General features: G+C 38.7%; 1 protein-coding gene, 1 long non-coding RNA gene and 1 other non-coding gene across 3 annotated transcripts in view; all 3 read left to right on the top strand.

The window, feature by feature from the left end:
- The first annotated feature begins 1,678 nt into the window (after positions 1 to 1,678).
- On the top strand, positions 1,679 to 20,842 carry LOC128560426 (NADH dehydrogenase [ubiquinone] flavoprotein 2, mitochondrial-like). Its single transcript, XM_053554024.1, has 8 exons — positions 1,679 to 1,997; positions 3,469 to 3,534; positions 5,648 to 5,710; positions 5,803 to 5,919; positions 9,587 to 9,755; positions 11,630 to 11,739; positions 14,002 to 14,078; positions 20,749 to 20,842. The coding sequence occupies exons 2-8, from the start codon at positions 3,478 to 3,480 to the stop codon at positions 20,840 to 20,842; spliced, it is 687 nt and encodes a 228-aa protein (XP_053409999.1). The 5' UTR covers positions 1,679 to 1,997; positions 3,469 to 3,477.
- On the top strand, positions 7,121 to 7,284 carry LOC128580169 (U1 spliceosomal RNA). The gene has a single exon (XR_008378504.1). It is a non-coding gene; the product is annotated as a U1 spliceosomal RNA (small nuclear RNA).
- A 2,464-nt stretch (positions 20,843 to 23,306) lies between the features above and the next one.
- Positions 23,307 to 26,354, top strand: part of LOC128579859 (uncharacterized) — a 34,224-nt gene continuing 31,176 nt past the window's right edge. Inside the window, exon 1 of the long non-coding RNA XR_008378284.1 lies at positions 23,307 to 23,411. This is a non-coding gene — a long non-coding RNA (uncharacterized LOC128579859). The remainder of the gene's footprint in view (positions 23,412 to 26,354) is intronic.

Here is a 26,354-nt window from a genome sequence, read left to right on the forward strand (position 1 = left end):
AACAATTTTCAAGGTTCACTCCCTATTTTAAGTGAAAGTACATGACACATCCTGGATTAATGAGAAAGAAATCAAATATTGATCTAAAATAGAAGCATTTTTAATGTAGGGATTGGTAATGTTTAATTTGATATACAGAGATTAGAACAAGAAGTGAGTTTAACAGTAGAGGTGATAAATTTCCTTTGTACCTAATGAACATTTTATTTTAAGTAAGTTTTTTTACTTTTAGTTTGTCATATTATTCTATGCTAAATAGGAAATTAGGAAAATAGAGATAAATATAAAAGAGTCCCTCATAATCTTGTTAACGTAATAAGAACAGAGATTCACACTTCTAATTGTTTTTGGCCTTCCAGTCTTTTCCTTAGTGTCTAAATTTAATATCATTAGGATGATAGTTAATGCTATTTTTGTTGTATTTGTTTTGTTTAACCCTGATAGTTTCCAATTCTGATTGTGGACCAAATGCTTTTTTCTATGTGAAGAAAAAAAATTAGGAAATATTTTTGTTAGCCATATAATATTTCAGTGTTGAAATTATCAGTAATAAGACTTCCTCAGCTTGGCACTCAGAGCTCAGTGTTAGGGCACCAGCCACATACACAGAGGCTGGTGGGTCTGAACTAGCCTAGGCCTACTAAACAACAATGATAACTACAAAAAAGCCCAAAATAGCCGGGCATTGTGCCTGTAGTCCCAGCTATTCGGGAGGCTGAGGCAAGAGAATAGTTTAGGCCCAAGAGTTTGAGATTGCTGTGAACTGTGACGTCACGGCACTCTACCAAGGGGTGACATGAGACTGTTTCAAAAAAAAATAAAAAGACCTCCCTATGTTGAGCTTTTGGGTTGCTTGTGTTTTTGCTGCAGTAAATATCACAGAAGCAACATGTTTTTATGTAAATCTTTATTCTCATTTTGTACTATAAGAAAAATTTCTAAAAGTATAATTATTAGGTTTATAAGATGGACACTTTTTTAGTCTCTCCATAATTTGCTTACCAAAAAGGGTAATTGAATTTTTATCTAATGTATAAAAAGCACCATTTCTCCATACACTCAACAGAATGAAGTGCTATTTAAAAAAAACTTTGCTAATTTGACAGCTGCCAGTTTTTTTTTGAGACAGAGTTTCACTGTGTCACCCTCGTTAGGGTGCCATGACATCACAGTTCACAGCAACCTCCACCTCTTGGGCTTAAGCGATTCTCTTGCCTCAGCCTCCCAAGTAGCGCCCGCGGCAATGCCTGGCTATTTTTTTGTTACAGTTGTCATTGTTTAGCAGGCCTGGGCTGGGTTCGAACCTGCTAGCCTTAGTGTATGGGACTGGCACCACAACAACTGTGCTACAGGCACCAAGGCAGCTGCCAGTTATTTTAAATTGTGTTCTTACTTACTAGTAAGTTTAACTATTTGAATTCTGTGAAATTTTTGTTCATGGTATTTACTCATTTTTTTCATTGATATTTATATGTCTACTATCTTTTCAGGCTGTTAGCCTTTTGTCACCAAATATATACAGGATCTGAGAGTACTAAGAATAGAGTTACTGATGAAAATGGATAAGCTTATGGAGAAAAGGACATAGGAGTGAGAACTGAGCCCAGAAACCCAACTATAGGAGTGGATAAAAAGTCAGTCAACAGAAAACGTTAAAGAGAGGAGTGATTACTTTCTTTACTCTTAAAATTAATCCTTTGCCTTTATTATGAAATCTTTGTTTTCTCTCAGGATTTAGTAAATAATTTACTAACATTACTCAAAAATTGTTCTGTGGCTTTTTTGTTTAATATCTTCTCAGCTAAGGTGAAAAAATAGCTGTCGTCTAAATTTTAGTTTCAGTTAAGTTTTATGCTGATATTGTTCTTATGTATTACTCAGGAGTTACAGCCATGCTTTCATGTTTATCTCAGTCTAGGAATATAGATATAATATTGTGTTTAATTCACAGATTGATCCTGAAGCAATTTGGAAGAAATTAGACTGACTCCTTGAAAGTAAATGTTGCATTCTTTGTTTAAAAAAATTATCATATATAAAAACATTCTTTAGAATTGTAACACTTATATACCCACCAGCTGCGTAGTAAGAAACAAAAAAACGAACATGATTGAAGCCCCCTCTAATTGCTTCCTCCCCAGTTATTCTGAAACTAATATTTATCACTCCCATCTTTTTTCTTATGCCCCTTATTCTACATCTAGGTCTTGTCTAGTTAATTAAAGCAAATGTTCCAGGTAAATATACTTCATCAACTGAAACATTATTTGGACGTAGGGGAAAGTTAAGTATATAATTGTGTTGTATTACTCCTTTTACTTTCTTCGGTTTGCCTTCTTTGAATTGCCCAACTCTTTGCCAGTTCCATGCTTGTTTTAATTCAGGGTTCTCTCATTTGTCTGTGGTTAGCAGAACTCAAAAGTGGGAGGAATCTAAAGTGATAGTTGATTGCTTGAGTGGGCAGGGTAGGAGCAAAAGGGCAAAGAAAAATGAAGGCAACAGAGGGAGTAATCAGATTCTTTCCAAAGCAATTGAACATATGTCATAAGTAGTTTTCTGCAACTACTTTTACAGCTGGAGTTTCTGAACTAATTTAATACAGGATTGAAAAGGAGGATATAGTTGACTCATTTGTATAGCATATATGACTCATTGGATAGAATGAAAACATTTTTATTTAGGTCCTCATAAAGAAGTGGGGAGGCCGGGTGTGGTGGCTCGCGCCTGTAATTGCAGCAGTCTGAGAGTCCAAGGTGGGTGGATTACTTGAGCTCAGGAGTTCAAGACCAGCCTGAGGAAAAGCAGTCTCTACTAAAAGTAGAAAAACTGAGGCAAGAGTATCACTTGATCCCAAGAGTTGGAGGTTGCTGTGAGCTATGATGCCATGGCTCTCTACCCAGGGGGTAACAGCTTGAGACTCTATCTCAAAAAAAAAAAAAAGTGGGGAACCTGTGGCCTTAACGTGATATGTGGCTTTCTGGGTCCTCAAGTGTAGCCTTTTGACTGAATCCAAATATTGTAGAACAAATCCTTTTATTAAAAGGGGTGTAGTAGAGAAAGATGAAGCTTTTCTTGCCTCTTTTGATGTTTAAAAAAGAATCTTGAAATCAGAAAGCCACAACAGGTTTCCTATCCCTGCAGGGTGGCCAGAGTGACAGTGCTATTGGCAGCCAGGGGGTGGTAGAAAGGGTGCACAGCTCAGCACATCTGGATTGTGGTCCTGGTTCTCCCTTTGACTCTTGTGTGTGACCTAAGGCATGTGAATAACCTTGCCTTTGCGTCTTTATTTTTTATATCTCTCTGGAAATAGACAGGGGCAGGGTGTAGAGTAGTAGACTATAGCTCTTGAGATCTTTTACTTCTGTAAGTTAATCTTATTGCTTTAAATTATGAATCTTAGAGTATTTCCTTATGAAACATTTCTTAAGGCTGTGATTTACTGAACTTTGTTAAAATTTTAAATTTTAGAGAAGACATATGAGGAATTTGCATAAGACAGCTGTGCAAAATGGAGCAGGAGGAGCTTTATTTGTGGTAAGTAATTACTTAGATTTCTTCAAAAAGAAAAGACTTGGAAATTTCGGTAAATCTATTGTAATAAGCCAAAATATCTTTTTTTCTCTTTTTTTCTTTTTTTAACAAGTCAAGTGAAGCAGTGGGAGTGGAGAAAGAACAAAGGAATCTGTAATTGATTGTGATTAAGCCAAAATATCTCAAAAACCAGTATCTTTGGTATATCATGGCCATTGGGATATTTACATATAGCTAATCGAATTTACATTTAAAAAGATACGTTGTTCCACCTAAAGCTCTCATATTTAAATTGGCACCAGGGAAACTGTAGGAATAAGAACCTACTTTGTTCTTTGGTGAAATTACTGTGAGCCTTTAACCTGATTCTAACAACTCTTTGGGTTCTTAAAATTCAGTCATGTTGGTGGATTGCTTGAGCTCAGGAGTTCTGGACCAGACTGAGCAAGAGTAAGATCCCATCTCTAATGTTACAGCAGGCCCCTCTAGTCTCAGCTACTCGGGAGGCTAAGGCAAGAGGATTGCTTGAGCCCGAGAATTTGAGGTTGCTGTGAGCTATGATGTCACAGCACTCTACCAAGGGCAACAAAGTGAGACTCTGTTTCCCCTCCCCACCCCCCAAAAAATCAATCATGTTGGTTGACTGAAGGTTCTGAGGCTGTAGCTTGGGGAATCCCAAAATAATAGTGGTTTGAAATTTATGGATTTTAGCAATGGAGTGAATATATTAGCAGCTGCCCTTTATATTTTTGGTTTTCAAGGTTTTATTACAGGGAGAAGTCTATGAATTTACCAGTTCACTTGCACAATTTAGAAGGGAAAATATAATGTATTCCTGTTTCTTACATGGTGCAGTTTTTAGGGATTAATCTAGTGTTGTTTGAATGCAATATAATGGGCTTGTATGATGATTTAAGAGTTAGTGGTATAATAAATAGCTTTTTGCTATGTTTTATCATCTTTGTCTAAAAACATACCAGACAGGCCACATATTTAAGATCATTGTCCAAGTTTCTATTTTCTTTCCTTTTTTAAATTTACATCCTTTAAAAAGTAGAACTCCCCCCCCCCAAAAAAAATAGTAGAACTCCCAAGAGTTGACATATCAAGAGATTCAGTTCTGTATTTACCACACATACATATCTTTAATGTATATAAGTGTTAATCTCAGTGTGACTCATTTGATTTCTTGTTAGAAGAAACAGAGTTTTTGCTATTGATTACTTTCTGTTTATGGAAAAAATATGGAGAAGAAATGGTCCTTTTGTACCTTCCCTAAGTAATGAGTCTTAATGTTTTTTTGGCACAGATTTGGTCACTGACAAGCTGATATCTTTTTTTTTTTTTTTTTTGGAAAAATGTACATATGTTCACACTCAAAATTTTGTCTTAATTTTTTTCTTTTTCTTTTTTTTTTTTTTTTTGAGACAGAGTCTCAATATCTTGCCCCTGGTAGAGTGCTATGGCATCACAGCTCACAGCAACCTCAAACATGGGCTTAAGCAATTCTCTTGCCTCAGCCTCCCAAGCAGGGAGGCACCTGCCACAACGCCTGGATATATTTTTTTGTTGTAGTTGTCATTGGTGTTTAGCAGGCCTGGGCTGGGTTCAAACCCGCCAGCCCCAGAGTATGTGGCCCGCGCCCTAGCCACAGAGCTATGGGCGCTGAGCCTTATGTCTTAATTTCATAAGGCTTCTCATAATTGGCATTGTTTTGGTAATTATATTAGAAGATCCTCTTATCTACTGAAATTAGATAATACCAAAAAAAAAAGGAATTATAGTAAAAGCACACATGGCAGTTTGGGAAGACTGCAATTAAAAAAAAAAAGAAATTAGATAATACTTTCTTTGTTGTTTGTTTTAGTGGTCCTAAAGCTACTTCCCTTAATCTTTAAAAAAATGCTTCCTAAAACTTTTCTAAAATTTTGAGTTCTGTTAACTTTGGTAATCATATTCATTCGTGTGTTTAGTCATTCTTTTTGATGAAAGGATAGATAGATATACTATATCATGTTGTAATTAAAATGGAGAGACTAAACAATCAAGTAATAGTATAGTGATATATAGTGTTATTCACGTTGATAATTTTGAAAAACCTTTTTTCTTTGTATAGCACAGAGATACTCCTGAGAATAACCCAGATACTCCATTTGATTTCGCACCAGAAAACTATAAGGTATGACTAAGTTAACACTATATCATTATTAATTTACAGAATATTTAGTAACTTTTGTATGTATAAAGTGGGTGATTTCCTTTTTTATACAGAGGATAGAGGCAATTGTAAAAAACTACCCAGAAGGGCATAAAGCAGCCGCTGTGCTTCCAGTTCTGGATTTAGCTCAAAGGCAGCATGGGTGGTTGCCCATCTCTGCAATGAATAAGGTACTGGTTCATTTTTACCTTAGTTGGAAAAGAGGAGAGATTATGTATGATAATTTCCTTATGTAGAGATTACCCTGAGAATCTCCAGTGTCAGAATCTAGGAGTTTGGAGCCCTTTAGTCATTTATATGTTTCCTTGAGTTATATTTGTTTTTTTGTTGGTTCCTTTAAGCTTTCTATCTTTGCAGAAAATAGAAGTATTATGGTGAAAGAAGGTTTTTTGAGGGGCTGGACCAGATGCAGTGGCTCATGCCTGTGCTCTGGGAGCTGAGCTCAAGAGTTTGCGACCAGCCTGAGCAAGAACAAGACCCCTTGTCTACTAAAAACTAGAAAAACTAGCCAGGCATGGTGGTGGGCCCATGTAATCCCAACTACTCAAGGAGGCTGAGGCAGGAGGATTGCTTGAACCCATAAGTTTGAGGTTGCTGACACCATGGCACTCTAACCTGGGTGACAGAGTAAGACTTTGTCTCCTCACCCCCACCCCCAAAAAAGGTTTGAAACAGTTACAATAAAGATAAAAGATCCCAGATGTGTATAATTTAGCATCAAGATATTCTGAAAATTAGCATAACATTTAAACATTAGAATTACAGGGAAAAAAGATCCGGGTATAGCTAGTATGAGTCTGTTTAGTATTGTACATCTTTGATTATGGGCTTTAACAAAAATTTATATAATATGTAGTATTTATGCTACCTTGGAACCTGCAAAAATGATATGAGTGACCCATTTTGGCTAACGATATGAAGTTAGTCTATTTGTACATATTTTAAGATTTGTTTATTTTTCTAATAGCTTTCAGCAGTAATCCAAATTTCAAGTTTATTTATATCCTAATAATATAATTACATTTGTGTGGCAATATAGTATATCATTTACAAAGTACTATACAAAAATCATGTACTGGCTCGGTGCCCATAGCTCAGTGGTTAGGGCGCCAGCCACACACACCGAGGCAGGCAGGTTCCAACTCAGCCAGGCCTGCTAAACAATAATGACAACTGCAACAAAAAATAGCCTATCATTGTGATGGGTGCCTTTAGTCCCAGCTACTTGGGAGGCTGAGGCAAGAGAATCATTTAAACCCAAAGAGTTCGAGGTTGCTGTGAGCTGTGATGCCACGGCACTCTACCAAGGGCAACAAAGTGAGACTTTGTCTAAAAAAAGAAACAAAAACAAAAACAAAAAAACCACATACTATACTTACTTGGCAGGGGAGATACCATGATCACAAAGGTGGTTTTCCCAGGGCAAGGCTCATCCATTGCACTTCGGATGTGCTGACCCCTGTGATTTCCCCAAATGTGGGAAACTTGACTGCATAATTTGTGGAAGTGGGGGACTGCATTTGTGCTTTCCCCTTAATAAAAAAAAGAAAGAAAACCCCACATACTATTTGATTCTTATGAGAATTATACAATTAAGCCATACTTTATAGTGGAAAATATCTTTGATTTTTCTCTGGACTGACTTCTTCACTGGCAATGTTTTGAACAAGGTAGATGTCCAATTATTATGTAATGATTTCTCAGTGATAGAGCTAGGACTGAATTCATTTCCAAATCAGTGCAGTTTCTAATTGAATGTCATGGAGATGCTGCTGAACGTCATTGTTATCACTCTGTAGACGTCACTGGGTTAAAACTGTTAGGCTCAACCATCATCTGTCTTGAAGAATATGAATACCCTTGGTTTATCTAATAGAATCCCTAACGCAAATTTTAGATTTAGTTTATTGACCTCTTATTTGCTTTGTTTGCACAGTACACTAACACTATGAGGACCCTTACTATTTTCCTCACTGTGAAAAATGTTATAAAGCAAGTTTAGTGAGGTACTATCCTGAGTAAACGTAGTCAGGTGGTTATTTTTTCAATAAATCACATTTCTTTGGGAGTTACATTATTTTAAGCTAAATAGCCTACTTTTCTAAATAATGATTTAGGTATGTGTTTCTAATTATGGTTTGGGGGATTTTTGTAAAAATTCATGTTTTTAATAATGACAGGCCTGTCAGAAGTCTTATTGAGTCTTATTGACAAGCTTAGCAGAGGAAAATAAGTAAGAAACTAAATGTCAGAACATTTAAGAACAAAATCTTACTCTGTCACCCTGTGTATGGTGGCTTGTGCCTATAGTCCCAGCTACTTGGGAGGCTGAGTTGGGTGAATGGCTTGATCCTAGGAGTTTAAGACCATCCTGGGCAACATTATGAGACTCTGTTTCTAAAAATAAAAATAAATATTGTTCTAGTCTAATTAGAGTTGGATGTGTATGGAGGAAGAGGCAGGAAACAGTGTACAGAGAATAGAATCAAGATGCTTTTCACTTTACATTTGGGACTTTTAGTGTTGTTTCCCCTCCCCCTCCCCAATCCAAGAAGCACCCAACTAATACCCAACCTTACAACAAAAAAAATCCTTAAGCTCACTAATTATCTCTCTGTCACTAAGACATAGGGAGGTATGTGGGAGAATTCCAGGGGAGAGCTTTTTCAAATTAGACAAATCAGGGCCCCCGTCCAGGTTTGTTAAACTACTTAAGTAGTAGGGCTCTAGCATGTATATTTTGGTAGAGAGTTCCCCAGATTCACATACATTCCTGGTTTAGAATCACTGGATTAAATAGCACAGCTAGTTTGTGTGTCACAATCAAGCCATGATTTGATGTCTTTTGAGAATACATTTCCTTTAGAATTCCTGATAAAGTTCTACATTTTTTTCATCTGAATTTCATTTAATGACCTCTTCTTTTATGTTAAAATGTGGGCATACTACATATAATATGTATAATTTTAAGAGTGTCAGATAGGAAGTCTTAACGATATTAGATCACCTAGAAAGTTATAACTATGATTATAGTCATGATCAACTGTATAAGGAGCAGGCCCTAGCAAACATCTAGAAAGCCTTGTTTTCCTTAATTGCTGACTAAGAGAGGCATGCTGAGATAGTGGCCCTCTTAGTCCTGAACCCTGGGACATCAAAACAGGTATTTTCTATTCATGCCTTGATGCAAAGGGTTGGGAAGTACTTGTCTATTATATCCAGCTATTGAAAGAGTATTGTGATATGGAATGAAAGTTGTGTTTTGGATTATTCTGGAGAAGTGTGTGTGTGAGATGTATGCAGAGATATCTAAATGTAGATATGTAAACAAATATGGACTAATAGCTTTGATTCTGAACCTTTTTTCTTTTGCAGTACCATTTGCATGTACTGTACCTCACAAGTAACATCAAGGCTTTTTAAAAAAATTGTGTAGGGTTTTAAAAATCTAATTGTTTACTTTATTGGGATTTGACCACTAAATTTTTGCCATTTAGACTATTAAAATTACAAAATATGAGTTGGTCAAAGTAGAGATTCTTAATAGTGAAAGACTTAAAGATTAAGGGAAAAAGAATATCCTTTCTCAGAGATGAGGAGTAGGGTAGAAGGAGGAGGCAGTGCTATGACTCCATTAATTTCTGTGCTCTGTGTGATTTAAGTGTAAGATGTCTGCAAAAATCAAAGTGTTTATATCTTGTAATTATCAATACAAGAATGTTTTCTACTTTTGAAGAACTTTTCTATTTTTACCAAATTGAGGCAATGTTGAAATTGTACTTTTTACAACATACCTAAAAAGCTCAATTAATATTTTAAAATGTCCTAATATTTTAGGTTGTGGAAGTTTTACAAGTACCTCCAATGAGAGTATATGAAGTAGCAACTTTTTATACAATGTATAATCGAAAGCCAGTTGGGAAGTATCACGTTCAGGTCTGCACTACTACCCCTTGCAGGCTTGGAAACTCTGACAGCATCCTGGAAGCAATTCAGAAAAAGCTTGGTATGGGATACATTATATTGTGACTTTGATAAAAAGTAAAATTGTCTTTATTGATTTGACATATTTCTATTTTCTTGGGGTTTCCAACTTCCACCAGCTTCTTGTATCTGTTATTTCCCTGGTAGAAGGCTGTCTGTTACTGCCCACCTTTATTTCTTCCAATTTTGTGTTCTACCTTAGTTCTTAGCCTCAAAGCTGAGTTATCTGTTATCTTTTCTTTCTAAATCATTAAGTTTGTTTGAAAAGCTTCGAGGAGTGTTAAAATTTTGATTGTTTAGAAAATTGTTTCACTTACTGTGTGATAGCGTGTGACATGTAAAAATGACTATTATTATGTATATATTCTTCTAAAGCAGCCAAGGAACAAATAAGAGTGTAGTAAAAATGCTTCAGGAAGGGGCATTTGAAATAGGTGTTATTATATAATAGTAGCATTTAAAAAGTAAATGGGGATTTTTCCATACGAAATGCCATTGCTGCATTTATACCTACATATGTCAAATGCAAGAAAAGGACTTATCCTTTAATTTTGTTATTAAATATACAGTACTTGCATGTTGTAAAAATAGTTGGGCAGTATTGAAGTATTCGAACAGAAAGTTGAAGTCAGCTCAAAATCCTACTCCTGAGTTCTAATGTATAAATTCTGATAACAGTTGGGTGTATTACAGATTTTATATCATATTGATTATTAAATACATAAATATACTATGTCTATGTTTGCTTTTTATACTTTATTTTGACTATATTTCTATAGCACAATATATGTCTGCTTCGTTTTTCTATTATAAATTAAGTTACTCTGCAATTACTTTCATGTACATACATCTTTGCATACTTGTCCTATTAAATACTGAAGTTATTTACAAGAAGTAGAATTGATGGGTTAGCCTTTATCATATTTTTCCAAATTGTGTTCCTTAAACATATGAGAGTAGCCATTTTCTTCAAAACTTTAATAATCTTTGACATTAGGTATTTTCTGAGTTTTTGCTAATCATATAGTGTGACTGATTTTAGTTTAATTTTCACAATCAAAATGAAAATATAGTCTGATGCACTGCTATATAATAATAAACACTAGAGATGGGTTTGTTGAAGTTTGATTGTTTTTTAAAGGAAGACATTTGCTTAAATCCTTGCACGGGCTATGCCTCATGCCTGTAATTCCAGCAGTCTGGGAGGCTGAGATGGTTGGATTGCTTGAGCTCAGGAGTTTGAGACCAGCCTGCCCAAAAGTGAGACCCTTTCTCTAAAAATAGCTGGGCATTGTGGCAGGCACCCAGGAGGCTGAGGCAAGAGATCACTTGAGCCCATGAGTTTGAGGTTGCTGTGAACTACAATCCCATGGCACTCTACCACGGGTGACTAAATGAAACTGTCTCAAAAAAAAAAGAAAAAAAAAAAAAAAAAAACAGTGCCATGCCTCACACCTGTAATCCCAGCACTCTGGGAGGCCAAGGCAGGCAGACTGCCTGAGCTCAGGAGTTCAAGACCAGCCTCAACAAAAGTGAGACTCCTGTCTCTAAAAAACAGCCAGGTGTTGTGGCAGGCGCCTGTAGTTCCAGCTGCTCAAGAGGCTGGAGGCAAGAGAATCGTTTGAGCCCAGGAGTCTGAGGTTGCTGTGATCTGTGATGCCATGGCACTCTACTGAGGGCAATAAAGTGAGACTCTGTCGCAAACAAAAAAAAAAAAAAAAGGAAAAGCCATCCTTGCATGTTCTAATTACACAATTTTTTTTCTTTTTTAAATAAATGTAATACTCTAAAATACTTACTGTATATCTCTGTAATGTATTATGGGTTTTCTTTTTCTTAAACTGAATTTCTGTCAAAGTATAACCTGGTCCTAATGAAGATTATTTATGTTTTTAGGAATAAAGGTTGGGGAGACTACACCTGATAAACTTTTCACTCTTATAGAGGTGGAATGTTTAGGGGCCTGTGTAAATGCACCCATCGTTCAAATAAATGGCAATTATTATGTGAGTATTTCATTTAATGTAAGTTTAAGTTGTATGTCATATTTAAAATACCTTAAGTACTGATTTCATGTCCTGTAGATGTTGGTTTCTGAATTGGCTCATTTAGAAGAAGCTGTTGGCATAAATACCCAGGTTTTTAAAAAATTATCTTTAAATGTGTTTTCCTTTAGAGGATGACAAAAGTCTTAAACTTCTAAATTGTGAAAAATTTGGTAATTTACATGTTAGTATACAAAATAACCTTGGCATAGCAACTATGAAGACTTAACAAATAAGACTTAACATTTTGCCACATTTTACTTCAGATATTACAATTATCCTTGTCATCATTTATAGAAATAAGCTATATATACGGTGAAGCACTCGATCCTAAATCTTTCATCCCCCATTATCATAAATTTAATGTGTATTCATGTCATACATGCTTTAAATTTTTTTTCATGTATGTATGCAGTCAGACTAATAGCACTTGTTTTAAAAATTTTATAGAGATGGTATCATACCTCTCAGTACTACTTTAGCTGGATTTCATAAGTATTGCTTTTTTGTTTTTAACTGAGTACTTGTCTGTTAAGATTTGTATTTTTGGTCTCGTCTTTGACCTTTACATTTTTAAGAAATATTCAGATATGTGGAATTTTCTTGTTATCTTTTCAAAAAAATCACTTGCCATCCTAGTTATATCATGGTCTCATTCAGATCTTGTTAGGTCATATTTCTTAGAAATTTGTTTATGGAAGGTCTTTGAAGACAGAGTGAAGTAGATCCTTTAAGAGGGATCTGTGGCTGGGCACAGTGGCTCATACTTATAACCCCAGCACTTGGGGGAGGCCTAGGCAGAAAGGTCACTTGAGGCCAGGGATTAGAGACTAGTCTGGGCAATAGTCAAAACCCCATTTCTACAAAAAATTAGCTAAGTACAGTGGTGGCCCAGCTAGAGCCTGGACATTGGACGTTGCAGAGAGCTGCGATGATTCCATTGCACTCTATCCCAGGTAACAGAATGAGACCCTGTATAGGGGGAAAAGAAAAAAAAAGAAGGGATCCTCTCTTGCTCCTAGAAGTCCCTACTGGCCTAGGAAAAGCCCCTCCCCTCACTCATTATGTCCCCTATGTCTCCTCTTCTCCTTTAGTCCAAAAGTTCCAGGCTAGCAGTTTTCTTTCAGGGATAGTTTAATTTCTAATTTGCTCCCTTTTTTTGAGACAGAGTCTTGCTCTGCCCTCCCTGCTAAAGTGCCATGGCCTCAGCCTAGCTCACAGCAGCCTTAAACTCCTGGGCTCAAGTAGTTCTCAGTAGTCTCCTGCTGCAGCCTCCTGAATATCTGGTACTATAGGTACATGCCACCATGCCCAACTAATTTTTCTATTTTTTAGTAGAGACAGGGACTTGCTCTTGCTCAAGCTGGTCTTGAACTCCCGAGCTCCAGGGCTGACTCAGCCTCCTAGTGATTACAGGCATGAGCCCAGTCCTGCACCTCCTGTTTTCTCTTATATTAAGGATACAGCATTTGGGGATCTTAACTTTGTATGGTTTCGACGGTCTCTTGTTAGAGTTTCTTGGGCTGGCTGAGGGCTTTGTCCCTTGCTCCTCTAGGCTTTGAAATCCTGAAGCCAAGTTTTACTTGGTGTTTCATTTGTCCAAAACGTGTTTTCACTGAATTTTTGGATTATGGATTTAAATAGGAATTAGTCGAGACTTTGTAAGTAGCATTAGAAATCTAAATGCAACAGCCTATAGATGGATTTGTCAGAAGAGACAGAGATTGTTTCAGTTAGTAGTAAGAGCTTTGTAAGATTATGGAGCGATACTAGGAGTCTACTTACAAGTTACTAATTATACTTGGTACCCCATCATTTTTCAAGGATATAGCATTTATTGACCATATACCTTGCATTGTTCTAACTTCTATATTTTCTCATTTAATCCTCAAAAACACACTGAAGTAGTTCTACAGATAAACAAATTTGGGGAGGCTGAATAATTTGTCCAAGATTGCTAGTAAGTAGTGGGGCCAGGACTTAAATGCAGATGTATTTCACTGCAAAGCACTACTCCGTATTGCCTCTTCAGCTACAGCTCTTGTTGCAGTTTATATTTAGCCCTATATGCTATGTATAGGAATTATTCAGTTGTTGCTACCTTGGTAACTATCTTGTAAGCTGAAAGGCAGGCAGACAATAAAATAACTGGTTTTAGGGATTTACAGACTCAAGCAGTATGAAATAATTTCAACATGACTGTTGTAATTTGTTTTTTCCTAGGAGGATCTGACGCCTAAGGATATTAATGATATTATTGATGAGCTTAAGGCTGGCAAAGTTCCAAAACCTGGGCCAAGGTATGCTTTTGTTCGTATACATATAATAAGTTTTAATGGCTTAACCTAAATTAATCTTTCACATAAACTTAATTTTTAAAATTTTATATCCTAAATTCATAGGAATTGGCAAGAGCTTTGGATGGTATCTAGAATAAGATTTTTTTCCCCCTAAAACCCTATTGAGTATCTGAGTATTTATAAGAGAAGGAAAATTTACTACAAAGATAAATCTATTCCATAGTTTAAAAATTCATGCTGGTAGAAGATTGACTCAAAGACTAATTACTCCTAAAACCCTCTAATTTCCTCCTAAAAATTTAATTCTGCCCTTTGTATCAACACAATCTTTTTTGTTTGTTTGAGACAGGGTCTCACGGAGGTTGGAGTGTAGTGGTGTAATCATAGCTCTCTGTAGTCTCAAACTCCTAGGCTCAAGCGATCTTCCCACTTCAACCTCCCAAGCAGCTGAGACTATAGGCATGCGCCATAGTGCCCAACTAATTTTTATATTTTTTATAGAGAGAGGCTGGTCTTGAACTCTTGGCCTCAAGTGATCTTCCTTCCTTGGCATCCTAAAGTGCTGGGATTACAGATGTGAGCCACCACACTCAGCCAACACAAGATAGTTTTAATATCTTTTCCAAATGATAGCTGTTCAGTTATTTGAAATAGCCATTTTATCTTCTCCATATCTTTTTCTTAGATTGAATATTCACAGTTCTTTCAGTTTTTTTCCTTATGTAATACAACTTTAGTCTCTGTCCTCTGTGGATTTTCTAGTTGGCTCTAGTGACTTTAATGTGGTACTTAAACCAGTCATAGTATTTGAGATATGTACTTAGTAGCACAGAGGATTATGAGTCTGCCTCCTTTATTCCAGACATTATATTTGTAATAACGCAGACTACATCAACCCTTATTTCAGATATATTACACAGTCGATTGCATTTAATAGTCATCTAGAATGCCTAGATCTTTTTATATTGATCCATTGCTTATCCAGGTTGCTCCTATGCTAGAATCGTGTCATACTAATTAACTTTTCTTTCAATTATAAACTGAACTTTTACTGCTATTTCATATCTAAGTGTTCAATTACTCAAAATTCTTTCTTTCTTTTTTTTTTTTTTTGTAGAGACAGAGTCTCACTTTACTGCCCTTGGTAGAGTGCTGTGGCGTCACATGGCTCACAGCAACCTCCAGCTCTTGGGCTTCCGTGATTCTCTTGCCTCAGCCTCCCGAGCAGCTGGGACTACAGGCGCCCGCCACAACGCCTGGCTATTTTTTTGTTTTTGTTGCAGTTTGGCCGGGGCTGGGTTTGAACCCGCCACCTTCGGCACATGGGGCCGGCGCCCTACTCACTGAGCCACAGGCGCCACCCTTCAAAATTCTTTCTTAATAATTGCATGTTTTTTTATGGTTGTAATCCCTGTGTAATTATTTCTTCTACTTAATGTCTTATAAACTTTTTCTTCTTTTAACATGTTGGTAGGTTTTAATGGCTGCGTATTAGTCTGATATTTCAAAAGAGCTATTATGTGCTCTTTATTCTCTTGTTTTTAAATACTTCTTCCTTCGTTTTATCAAAAATAACAATTCTTAAAGTTGAATTACTAAGTATAAGTGGTTCTATAGTTTCCTCTCTAGAAGTACTGGCTCATCCTTCTGGCAGACTAATAACCTTCCTTAAAGAGACAATGAGATCAATTCAAGATAACTGAGTTTTGTAAATACTAGCTTAGCTGGTCTTTGTTAACTGTTGCTTTCTTTTCTAAGAAGCAGATATGGTAGGACCTTCATTGACTACAGTGATTACTTCCTTAAATTGACCAAATTTTCTTTTTTCTTTTCTATTTTTTTTTCTTAATTTTTTTTTTTTTTTAATTTTGAGGCAGAGTCTTACTCTGTGCCTGGGTAGTATGCTGTGGCATCATAGCTCACAGCAACCTCACACTCTTGGTCTCAAGCAATCCTCTCACCTCAGCCTCCTGAGTTGCTGGGACTACAGATGTTCACCATAACACCTGGCTAGATTTTTCTATTTTTAGTAGACACAGGGTCTTGCTTTTGCTCAGGCTGGTTTTGAACTCTTGAGCTCAAGTAATCCACCTGCTTCAGTTTCTCAGAGTGCTGAGGTTACAGGGTTGACCCACCATGCCCAGGCTGACCTCACTTGACACACACAACATGTGTGCATCAGTGCAGTTGGCCTAGTTCCTTGTGCTGACCACCTCCGTGTGTTGACCGGTTTGTTACAGTCCCTGGCATGGTCAACTTATAGAGGTTCTCCTGCATATACTACTTTCAACACCCTGTGCCTATAGATTTACTTAAAGAGTTTTGGCATTCTCTTCCTAGTTCCTCACTTTTAGGGGTATACTTGTTTGTTTTTAAGGAGATAAAACATTTCCATTGTGAAAAATCATTCTCCTTTATAATAAAGAGGCAACTGAAGTAAAATCTTTTGTTGGTTAACATTACAGTATCTTTCTTAGCTAATGGTCCTATCCCTTAGCCATCTTGCTTCAAATACAGATATCCTTACCCAGAAAAGACCCTATCTCATAGTGTTTTCTACAAGCTTTAGCTTCTTTTTAGGATTTAGATGTTTTTAAATAAGTTTATGCTGTTTTTAGGTTTGTGCTCAAACTGGTAACTTCTTTCAACTTCTCAAGTGAAGATTTCCTCATGTAATCTATTTGGTTTCTTTAGATGACTCCCTTTTTCTGATTAGATGTTGGTGTTTATAATTCTATAGTTCTAATTTTGTCGTTTAGACTCTCATACTTTGTTAATTCACAACATTAATCCAATATTAGTCTCCTGTCACACAAATAGACAGATAGTTGCTTTGTCTACATTTTTCACATTTTTTTTTTTAGAGACAGAGTCTTACTTTGTCCACCTGAGTAGAGCGCTATGGTGTCATAGCTCACAGCAACCTCCAGCTCTTGGGCTTAGGCAATTCTCTTACCTCAGCCTCCCGAGTACCTGGGGGTACAGGCGCCCACCATGACCCTTGGCTATTTTTGTTGTTGTTGTTGCAGTTTGGCAGGGGCTGGGTTTGAACCCACCACCCTCTGTATATGGGGCCGGCGCACTACTCACTGAGCCACAGACACTGCCCTATTTCACCTCTTTTGAGTATCTTCTGACATTTCCTTGTCATCTTCACTTTGAGTAGGCTGAGGAGGAAGAAGATGAAATGTTGGTCTTGCTGTCTCAAAGGTGGCAGAAGCTAAGTACAATCAAAATATAAGTGAACACATGCAATACACACAGCTGTGTTTTTCAAGAGTCCACTATACTCTTTCTTAATTTTGACATTAGAAAATATTTGTATGCTGTGATTGTTCTTATTTTTGGTTAATTTAAAGAAAAATAAATATTTTTATTTTATATATAAATTAAAAAATAAAAATTTGGTTAAAGAAAAATAACTTCTAAACCTGGCTTAAATTACTAATTAATAGAAGTTCTTTTTATTATAGAAAAATTAGTTTATAACTACTTTTAAATACAATTTGAATTCTTCATATTTAGTTTTATAAAGATTTTAAATTTTGCACAGTTCTGCAGGGTTGAGGCAATATCTGAGAAGTAAAAAACATATAGCTAGGCTATAGTACCAGTGTGGTTATTGAGAGATGACTCTAGACTTTATTGTTTTTAAACACTAAAAGTAGGGGCAATGGTGACTGTACTATATCTCAGCAATAATAAACAGATAAGCACTAAACTTCCATAAAATACTTTACCTTTAAGCCATAAAAGTTTACAGGAAAGCCAAGTTTTCTAGAGTGCAGATGAATTAAAATGATACATATATATACATTGTTGGAATGTTAAAAAAAAAAAGTACTTTTTGAATTTTAATGAAGACAACAAGGTAAAATATTAGATTGCATTTTAAACATGATATTATCATGGAAAGTCATTCTTTGTTCATTAAGTGAAAAACCTCATGTAAATTATGGCTGTCAGGTGAATACAGAGGGCTAAGTCACTGCCTCTTGTGTGTTCTGAGACATATTTACAGATGGGGCTAGCAGAGAATTACATTTGTAACAGGTTAAACAAAATTACAGGCTTAACTGACAGATTTTATAGTCTTTATAATTTTTAAATATGCATTGTGTGAGTGGCAGGAAAAGGAGAAGGTTTGCAGCCATAGTGGACCACTAGAATCCCTTTTTTCTGAAGTATGCCATAGGCTGGGTGTGGTATACATGCTTATAGTTCCAGCTACTGGAGAGGCTGAGGCAGAAGGATCCCTAGAGCCGAGAGCCTAGGAGTTCAAGGCTATAGTAAGCTATGATTTTGCCACTGTACTGCAGCCTGGGTGGCAGAACCAGACCCTGTCTCTAAAATAATAATAAAGTATATCACGGGATTTTAATTTCATGGAACAAATTTTAGGAAATTTGGGCCAGATCATTCTTAAAATTACTACCATATGTAAAATGCCATAATCCTGTGAAAACTCATTTAGTATATATGATTAATTTTATTTATTGTTCCCCAAACTTTAGTTATTATAGTCTTCCTAATTTGGTAAAGAAGGTTTTAATATTAAGGAGCTTATTAATTTAAAAAGATCCATATTCATTCAAACTGATGAGAATCTTTAAGATATTAAATGCTCAGCTTTTAAGAGACTTCAAAAAGGAAACATTTAAATCACATTCCATTTTGATAATTGATCAAGAAAAAAGTTGTAGACAGAGTAGTATGAAGAAAGGGGTAGCTGAAAGGTCCTCCAAAATGAATTAATTTCATTATTTCATTAGCAGTTAAAGAAAAGCAGTTGTACCCAGTTAATACAAAAATACAGGCTGGGTGTTGTGGTTTATGCATGTCATCCTAGCCCACTGGGAGGCTAAGGCAGGTAGATTGCCTGACCTCAGGAATTAGAGACCAGTCTGAGCAACAGCAAGACCCTGTCTCTACTAAAAATAGAAAAATTACCCAGGCGTTGTGGCAGGCACTTATAGTTCCACCTACTGTTGAGGCTGAGGCAAGAGGATTGCTTGAGCCCAAGAGTTTGAGGTTGCTGTGAGCTATGATGCCACGGCTCTCTACAAGGTGACAAAAGTGAGACTCCATCTTGGAAAAAAAAAACAAAAATAAAATACAAAGTCAAATACTGTCTTTTTTCTTAGCTAAGTATCATTTTGCCACTTACCCTACAACATTAACACTAGGCTCTGACAGATAGTATACAATGACTGCTATTTGATCTGTTTCTATAGTGAACAAAAAGACCTATGTAGCATTGTTCATTACAATACATTACAGTTATTTGCAATGTATTTGATAACTTGCAAGATCTTACAGATGATTATCTGGTGTCATTTTCCTGTCGCCTTCAACAGAAAATGATTTCCTGGGGCTCTAATTAATAGACTTATAGGATTGATGATAAAATGGGAAGGGCAAAGCCAGAGGGGGTTGAAAACATATAAATAACAAATTCTTTAGCTAAAATCTAAAGAAGGAACAAAGTAAGTTAGCTGAGCCAGGGAATAGTGGGGGAAGGGTTAAGTGATATGGATTAGGTGCTGAGCTAGGCTCTAGCAACAGAGGTCAGCCAGGGCAGAGGTGAGCAATTACCCTGGAAAATATGTGTAGGGATGAAAAAAAGCCAGACAGGTTCTTCTACCTCTGCTCTGCCTCTCTTCACAAATTCTTCCATCAGGGCCTGTTCTTATTTTCTTCTATTTATGTCTGTGGTGGTCACCCTGGTCTGAAATCATTTTTCAAAAAATTGCTACTACTTATATAGCCATAAAAAAACATAAATAGATTATTACTTCACTACTTCTAAGGGATATTCTCCCAAATCTTATTTGTCAAGGAATCTAGTTTCTGTTACTTCCAAATACAGAGTATAAATGTACATGTTTCTTCTGTTCACTGTGATAGTGGATCTCAATCTAAATAAACTTCAAGTATAGAAAGAACAAATGTAGTGTCGTGGTTTATTAAAACAGGTTTTTAAAAAATGTTCTCTCAGATTGGGTTTTATTTTCACCTTAGTTTTTTACTCTGATCTTTGGCAGATGCTGAATTCTCCAAACCTTGCTTTCTGAAGCTTAAAATAAAGCCAGTATCACTTGTCTCATGGCATTTTTTTTTTTTTTTTTTTTTTTTAGAGACAGAGTCTTACTTTGTTGCCCTGGGTAGAGTGCTGCGGTGCCACAGCTCATGGCAACCTCCAGCTCTTGGGCTTAGGCAATTCTCTTGCTTCAGCCTTCTAAGTAGCTGGGACTACAGGTACCTGCCACAACTCCTGGCTATTTTTTTGTTGCAGTTTGGCCAGGGCCTGGTTTGAACCCACCACCCTTGGTATATGGGGCTGGCACCCTACTCGCTGAGCTACAGGCACTGCCCGGCATTGTTGTAAAAATTAAATGAGCTAATGTATATACATTGCTCAATAAATGGGAATTAATATTAGTGCTATTTTTATATTTCATACTTATGAGTTTTGACATGTCTTTTCATATTTAACTTTAGGAATAGAAAATTTTGCAGCAGTTAATATGTTTGAATTAAATAAAACATGCTAGTTCTTAAAGGACAAATAGTTACTTAACTGGACTGTTAGAAATAATAATTATAATTTTTTAAGTAAAAAATGTACAAATGTTAATCATTAACTTAATATTCCTTGCTTTTATTTTAGGAGTGGGTGCTTCTCCTGTGAGTCAGCTGGAGGTAAGACCTCCTTGACTGAACCACCCAAAGGACCTGGCTTTGGTGTGCAAGCAGGCCTTTAACTTCCATTTACCTGTAAATATGTCTCTGGAGAAATAAAATATTAACTTCCTATCTATATAAACTCTTTATATTATTTGTTAATTCTATGCTGTGCACATCTTGTGGTAACCTGGACCCAACTTGTAGCTATACTTATGTCAAAACAACAGAGCACCATTTTAAAGTCTTCTGCTATTTATAGCTAACTATGAAGACATTATTATACAAGCTAGTTAACAGTTATTCCAATGTCATCCATTTTCAACTGCCTGGTCCCTTTTATGAATAATATTGGATTACTGTGAAATAAAAATTCCGTCAAATTTCAGATGTATTTTGCTTTCACATCTTTAGCCACAGCCACATTCTAAGTTAACATGCCCTTTATATACACTTATGTCAGTAATATTTTTAAATATTTTTATATTTACATCATGTAATACTTATTGTATTTCCAACTGTTAAGTGACACGTCAAGCACACTGAAGGTATAAGAAGGCTAAGGTAGTTGTCTGTAGAACCACTATCATTCTTTAAAAAGAAAAAGGTACAAGACATTTTTGACATTATCCTTGGCTACTCTGACACTGCAAGTATATAAAAAATAATTGAGTGAGGAAATTGGAAGTATAATCATAAGTTGGAAAGATCAGCATATATGTAAAACATTGTATAGAATAGATATTACAATATAGAGGAAACGATAAAACCTTTATGTATTATTAGTTCAATAAACTAGCTTTAGCTTATTTTAGTTTTGCAAATGAGAAAAAATAGCTTTAATGCATGAACAACTCTAATCAAATTGTTTAAGAATTTCTGAGTCCAGTTTGGGGCCTTGCTCTTGAGACAGTCATTATTATGCCTAAAATATATATATATATATATATTTTTTTTTTTTTGCAGTTTTTGGCCAGGGCTGGGTTTGAACCTGCCACCTCCGGCATATGGGGCCAGCATCCTACTCCTCCGAGCCACAGGCACCACCCCATGATGATTATTTTAAGTATGTATTTAAGAACCTACCTTTAGGGCTTTTTTACTTGAGATAAGGTAGCAATAGCAATTTCCCAAGTGGCAGTAAGGGTAACACAATGAAAATTTTTTCCTTCTATCATATAGCTCTGTTAGCTTTTTTATAGGCATTTTTTTCTTTGTATTTCACTACATAAGTACCCAAATTAAAATGTAACGCTATTCCACTTCTAGGTATGCTGTTGACATGTGAACGTAATGTTTTATAGTTGGGAGAAATCAAGAAGCTAGAAAAGGAAAAACTCTTGATCTTTAATGTGAGTTTATGCTCTATATAGTAATTTGTTGGGACTTGACCGTCCCTGAATAGTCTGAATGTCACCTCATCTGCCGTGGTCACATCTGAACCCTTCAGTTTCTTAGTGACATAAAGGATAGTCACTAATAAAAATTTGTAACTGCACGCATTAAGTCACAAACGGATGCTACAGGAATTTTTAGAGGCCACAGATGACATGGAGATGATTTCCCGCTGAGTATGTAACTCCTTGGGTGCTTAACTAGGTTAAGGTATGTAGAAACAATTGCAGATTAATCTCTATGTAAATAAAACGCTCCTACTAGCAGAAGTCAGGGCACTATTGCAATGCTAAGCTGGTATTAGTAGGTTTTCCTTATGCACGCTTTCAGTGTACCTGGGCAGTTCCCTCTTAAATGCTCAGTATACCACATCTGGAAAATCGCACTGAAATTTCTCTTTCAAAAAGGCCATCAGAAGATGTTACTAAGAGGTGTCCTGCGATCCCCTTGTACAGGTGCATGTCACTGCGCCTTCAGCGAGGGTACCGGGCCCCGCCTGGCGCCTGGGACGTCCCCACCAGGCGCACTGTGGAGGGGAAGAGCGCGCTGCTACCCCGCCTAGACAGCAGGGCGAGCCTGCTGGCTAGAGCCGCTGGGTGGGGTAGAAACCCTCGCCTCAGCCTCAAGCTGTGGTCCTCGCATCATCTTTCCTGTGGCCGAACTCAAACTGTTTACTCACCCCCGATAAAAAGTATGTATTAGTATCCTATGTAGGGCCTCTTCATGGCCGCCATTTCCAGGAGTCTCCAGTCACAGCCACTGCTATGGTAGCCGCAAAAAACTACTGCACAACTCGTTTGCTTGGCAGTGTCAGTGGAGCCTGTGCTGCCTCATCCTTTTCACGGTGGGTGACAACAGAGGAGAGGCGGTGACAGCCGGGTGGGGCGGGGAGACTGACCATTGCGAAGGGAGGAGTTCCGACTTGCACACCCCCCTGCCACCGCCCACTTGGTACGTTCCTCCTCTCCCGCCCTGCTGCTTGAGATGCGGAGGGGCGGGCGCTAGGGGGGTCGGGGTGGGGCAGGGCGGTCAAGCTGCCCTTCCCGTGCTCGCGGGAGTCACGGGTCTGCAGGAGTCACGTGCCCACGCCACAGCCAATGGCCTGGCCGCTCTGTCCTGGGAGCCAGGAGGCTGTGGTGAGGGACAGACCGAGACCGGAGATGTTTTCGAGTCCCGCTCCGTTGGCGTTACTGGCGGTTGCGGTGGCTAGGGAGACAAGGACAGCGACGGCCACGCAGAGGCACTCTTCATGGGGTAAACCCTCCTCAGCTGGCTGTGCCTGGGGTCTGTGCGGGCGAGGGGGCTGTGGCGACAGGAGAGGAGGAAGCAGGAGTGCGGTTTCGAGCCTGTCCCCAGCGCCTGGGAGGAGACCCCCGCAGTTCTGCGCTGCTCCCCTTTCCCTCCCCAGAGCAAGGTAGGGGAGGCGCCTTAGCCACCCAGCCTGTCCGGCCAGCCTCGTACTGAGGCGCCACCGGCCTGACAGTGACAGGCCGTTAGTGGCCCCCGACGCGGGTCTGCCGCGGCCCCGCCCGCCGCCGCCTCCTTCCCTGTGTCCAGAGGAGCCGGGGCTCAGGTGAGAGCCACCAGCTGGGCGGGGGGCGCGGGGCGGGCCCGAGCGCCCCTCGCAGCCGCTCCCAGGGCTGAGTTGCTGCCGCCTTCCGGAACATGGCACGGCTGGAGGAGCGTGTGCGTGCGAGTGTGCGCAGCCGGAAAGGGCGCCTACGGCGTGCGGGGGCCGGACCGTCGAGTCGGGGGCGGGGGTGAGCTCCCGCCGCCAGTCTAGGTGCGGGCTAGGACGCCAGAGATTCAGCTGCGGCAGCTCGGTGAAGAGTGTGGTGGTAGCCGGGCGGGGTCCAGGGAGAGGCGTGGATTCGAGCCTGTCCCCGGCGCCTGGGAGGAGACCCCCGCAATTCTGCGCTGCTCCTGTTTCCCTCCCCAGAGCAAGGTAGGGGAAGCGCCTTAGCCACCCAGGCCGGCCCTGGACGCGCCGTCTGGCCAGCCTCGTGCTGAGCCGCCGCTGGACTGACAGTGACAGGCCGTTAGTAGCCCCCAACGCGGGTCTGCCACGGCCCGCCCACCACCGCCTCCTTCCCGGAGTCTGGGGGAGCCGCCATCTGGCCGGGGGCGCGGGGCGGGGCGCGAGCGCCCCTAGTCGCTGCTCCTGGGGCTGAGCTGCTGCCGCCTCCCGGAACATGGCACTGCTGGAGGAGCGTGTGCCTGCGAGTGTGCCCGGCTGGAGAGGGCGCCTATGGAGTGCGGCGGCGGGACCCAGCAAGGCGGGGGCGCGCTCCAGCCGCCAGTCTAGGTGTCGGGATGCCGGAGACTCGGCTGCGGCTCTCAGGTCGGGAGTGCTGGAGGTAGCCGGGTCCAGGGAGAGGCTTATGAAAGCCAGAAGAAGTTGTTACCTTAGTAGTCTCACATCAAAAGGAGAGTGGCCGGGCTGTCTTAAATGCGGATGTGAGCTAACATTGCTGCATTGGGCAATCAGCTCTCGGCAGTGGTTTTTCTCCTGCCCCTGCAAGTGATGATCGGAGACCCTCTGAGGCGTCAGGTTCTTAGATCTCATTTTGAGGAATGATGTGGAATGACCCGTCCTTGAGGATCCCAAAGCATTGAATAAAGGGTTGTAAAAAGAGGTTACCGAAGCCCAGCAGCTGACAGCTGTTTTAGTAATAACAGTAGGAAACTGTTTAGGATGGGAAGTTAACAATATTGCACTAGTTGAAATCGTAGGAAACATTTAAAGCAGTGAAGTCACCAGGTTTGTAATTCCACTGGGCAACCGTGGCTAAACTGCTAACTGGAGTGAAACGTTTTGTAGATCCAGTGATATGTAACGCTTTGGGATTATCTGTAATATTGAAGTTGGAATGAACATGTTTTCTCAGTCTGTATTCCTTTTTTATTTTAAATTATGAAGGAAGGCTAATGAGTGAAATAGGTCTTTTAAGGTAAATTAACTGCTTATTTAAAACCTACTCAAGTAGGCCATGAAAAATCTTGGGCACCCATCTGTTTCAGTTTCTCAAATCACACAAAGGTTTTCCTGGAGATTAGCTGAGAACTAGGAAAGCATGTACTCTATTGGTGCCAAATGACATAAAAGCAAAATGAGATAGTGTCGACTGTCTAAAATGAAATCCTTATATTTGTTGAGAAAAATCTTTAATTTGGGTTAAAAGAAAAAACATTTAAAGATTATAAATGTTTCCTGGGAGATTACAGACAGGGGAGGAAAGGTTTTACCTCTTAAGGATCTTGTATAGTTGACAGAAAGCACTAACGAAATTTCTAAAGCTCTACCGGCAGCTTGACTTAGGTCAGGCTTAACCATTTCAAGTTATGTGTTCTATTTTAGAGACAGGCAAGATGTTAAGATGAAGGAAAACCAGAATGTTGAGTGTATTCATGGAATGAAAATTAAACTACAGGATACCTTTAATATTCTCTATCCCATATAGTTTTTATAGTAGTTGTTAAGAATTAGTTTTTGGGGTGGCGCCTGTGGCTCAGTGAGTAGGGCGCCGGCCCCATATGCCGAGGGTGATGGGTTCAAGCCCAGCCCCTGCCAAACTGCAACAAAAAAATAGCTGGGCGTTGTGGCGGGCGCCTGTAGTCCCAGCTGCTCGGGAGGCTGAGGCGAGAGAATCGCGTAAGCCCAAGAGTTAGAGGTTGCTGTGAGCCGTGTGACGCCACAGCACTCTACCCTGGGGCGGTACAGTGAGACTCTGTCTCTACAAAAAAAAAAAAAAAAAGAATTAGTTTTTGTTGGACAGTTTCATGAACTAAGCAGAGCTAGGAAAGGAGAAATAGCTGGTGTATTCCATGAAGAATATTTGAGCAGAAGTAAAGAGAGCAAAAATCTTCAAATGAGGAAAGAACTTGGTAGCTAAAAATATATTATGCAGTCTCTGGCATTGGTTCTTTATTATCTGAGGAAAAAAAGCCTCAGTTTATTTGGAGCCATGTCCAACTTGTGGAACGAATTTGAAAGGAAGATGTTTTTATTAAGTTGTCGATGTTACCCATTTTTCTGTAGAAGTAGATCGGAAACGTAACATTCTTCTGAGGTAGATTGGAGAATTGGTAGTTGAGATATTTGGAAAACACTTTGTTGGAACACATTGTGAAGAATAATTGTAAAAATATTTGTTTTTTTTGGTATTAGTTGACCCATAAATTTTCTTTAAACTGTTA

Source organism: Nycticebus coucang, chromosome 2, assembly GCF_027406575.1.
Source record: "Nycticebus coucang isolate mNycCou1 chromosome 2, mNycCou1.pri, whole genome shotgun sequence".
NCBI lineage: Eukaryota > Metazoa > Chordata > Mammalia > Primates > Lorisidae > Nycticebus > Nycticebus coucang.

What these genes read in the sequence shown, in the direction of transcription:
- LOC128560426 (XM_053554024.1), top strand. Translation starts at nt 3,478, where the DNA reads ATGAGGAATTTGCATAAGACAGCTGTGCAAAATGGAGCAGGAGGAGCT. An exon ending in AGCAATTCAGAAAAAGCTTG is followed by an intron (nt 9,756 to 11,629) that starts GTATGGGATACA and finishes TTATGTTTTTAG; the next exon opens with GAATAAAGGTTGGGGAGACT. An exon ending in AAATAAATGGCAATTATTAT is followed by an intron (nt 11,740 to 14,001) that starts GTGAGTATTTCA and finishes GTTTTTTCCTAG; the next exon opens with GAGGATCTGACGCCTAAGGA.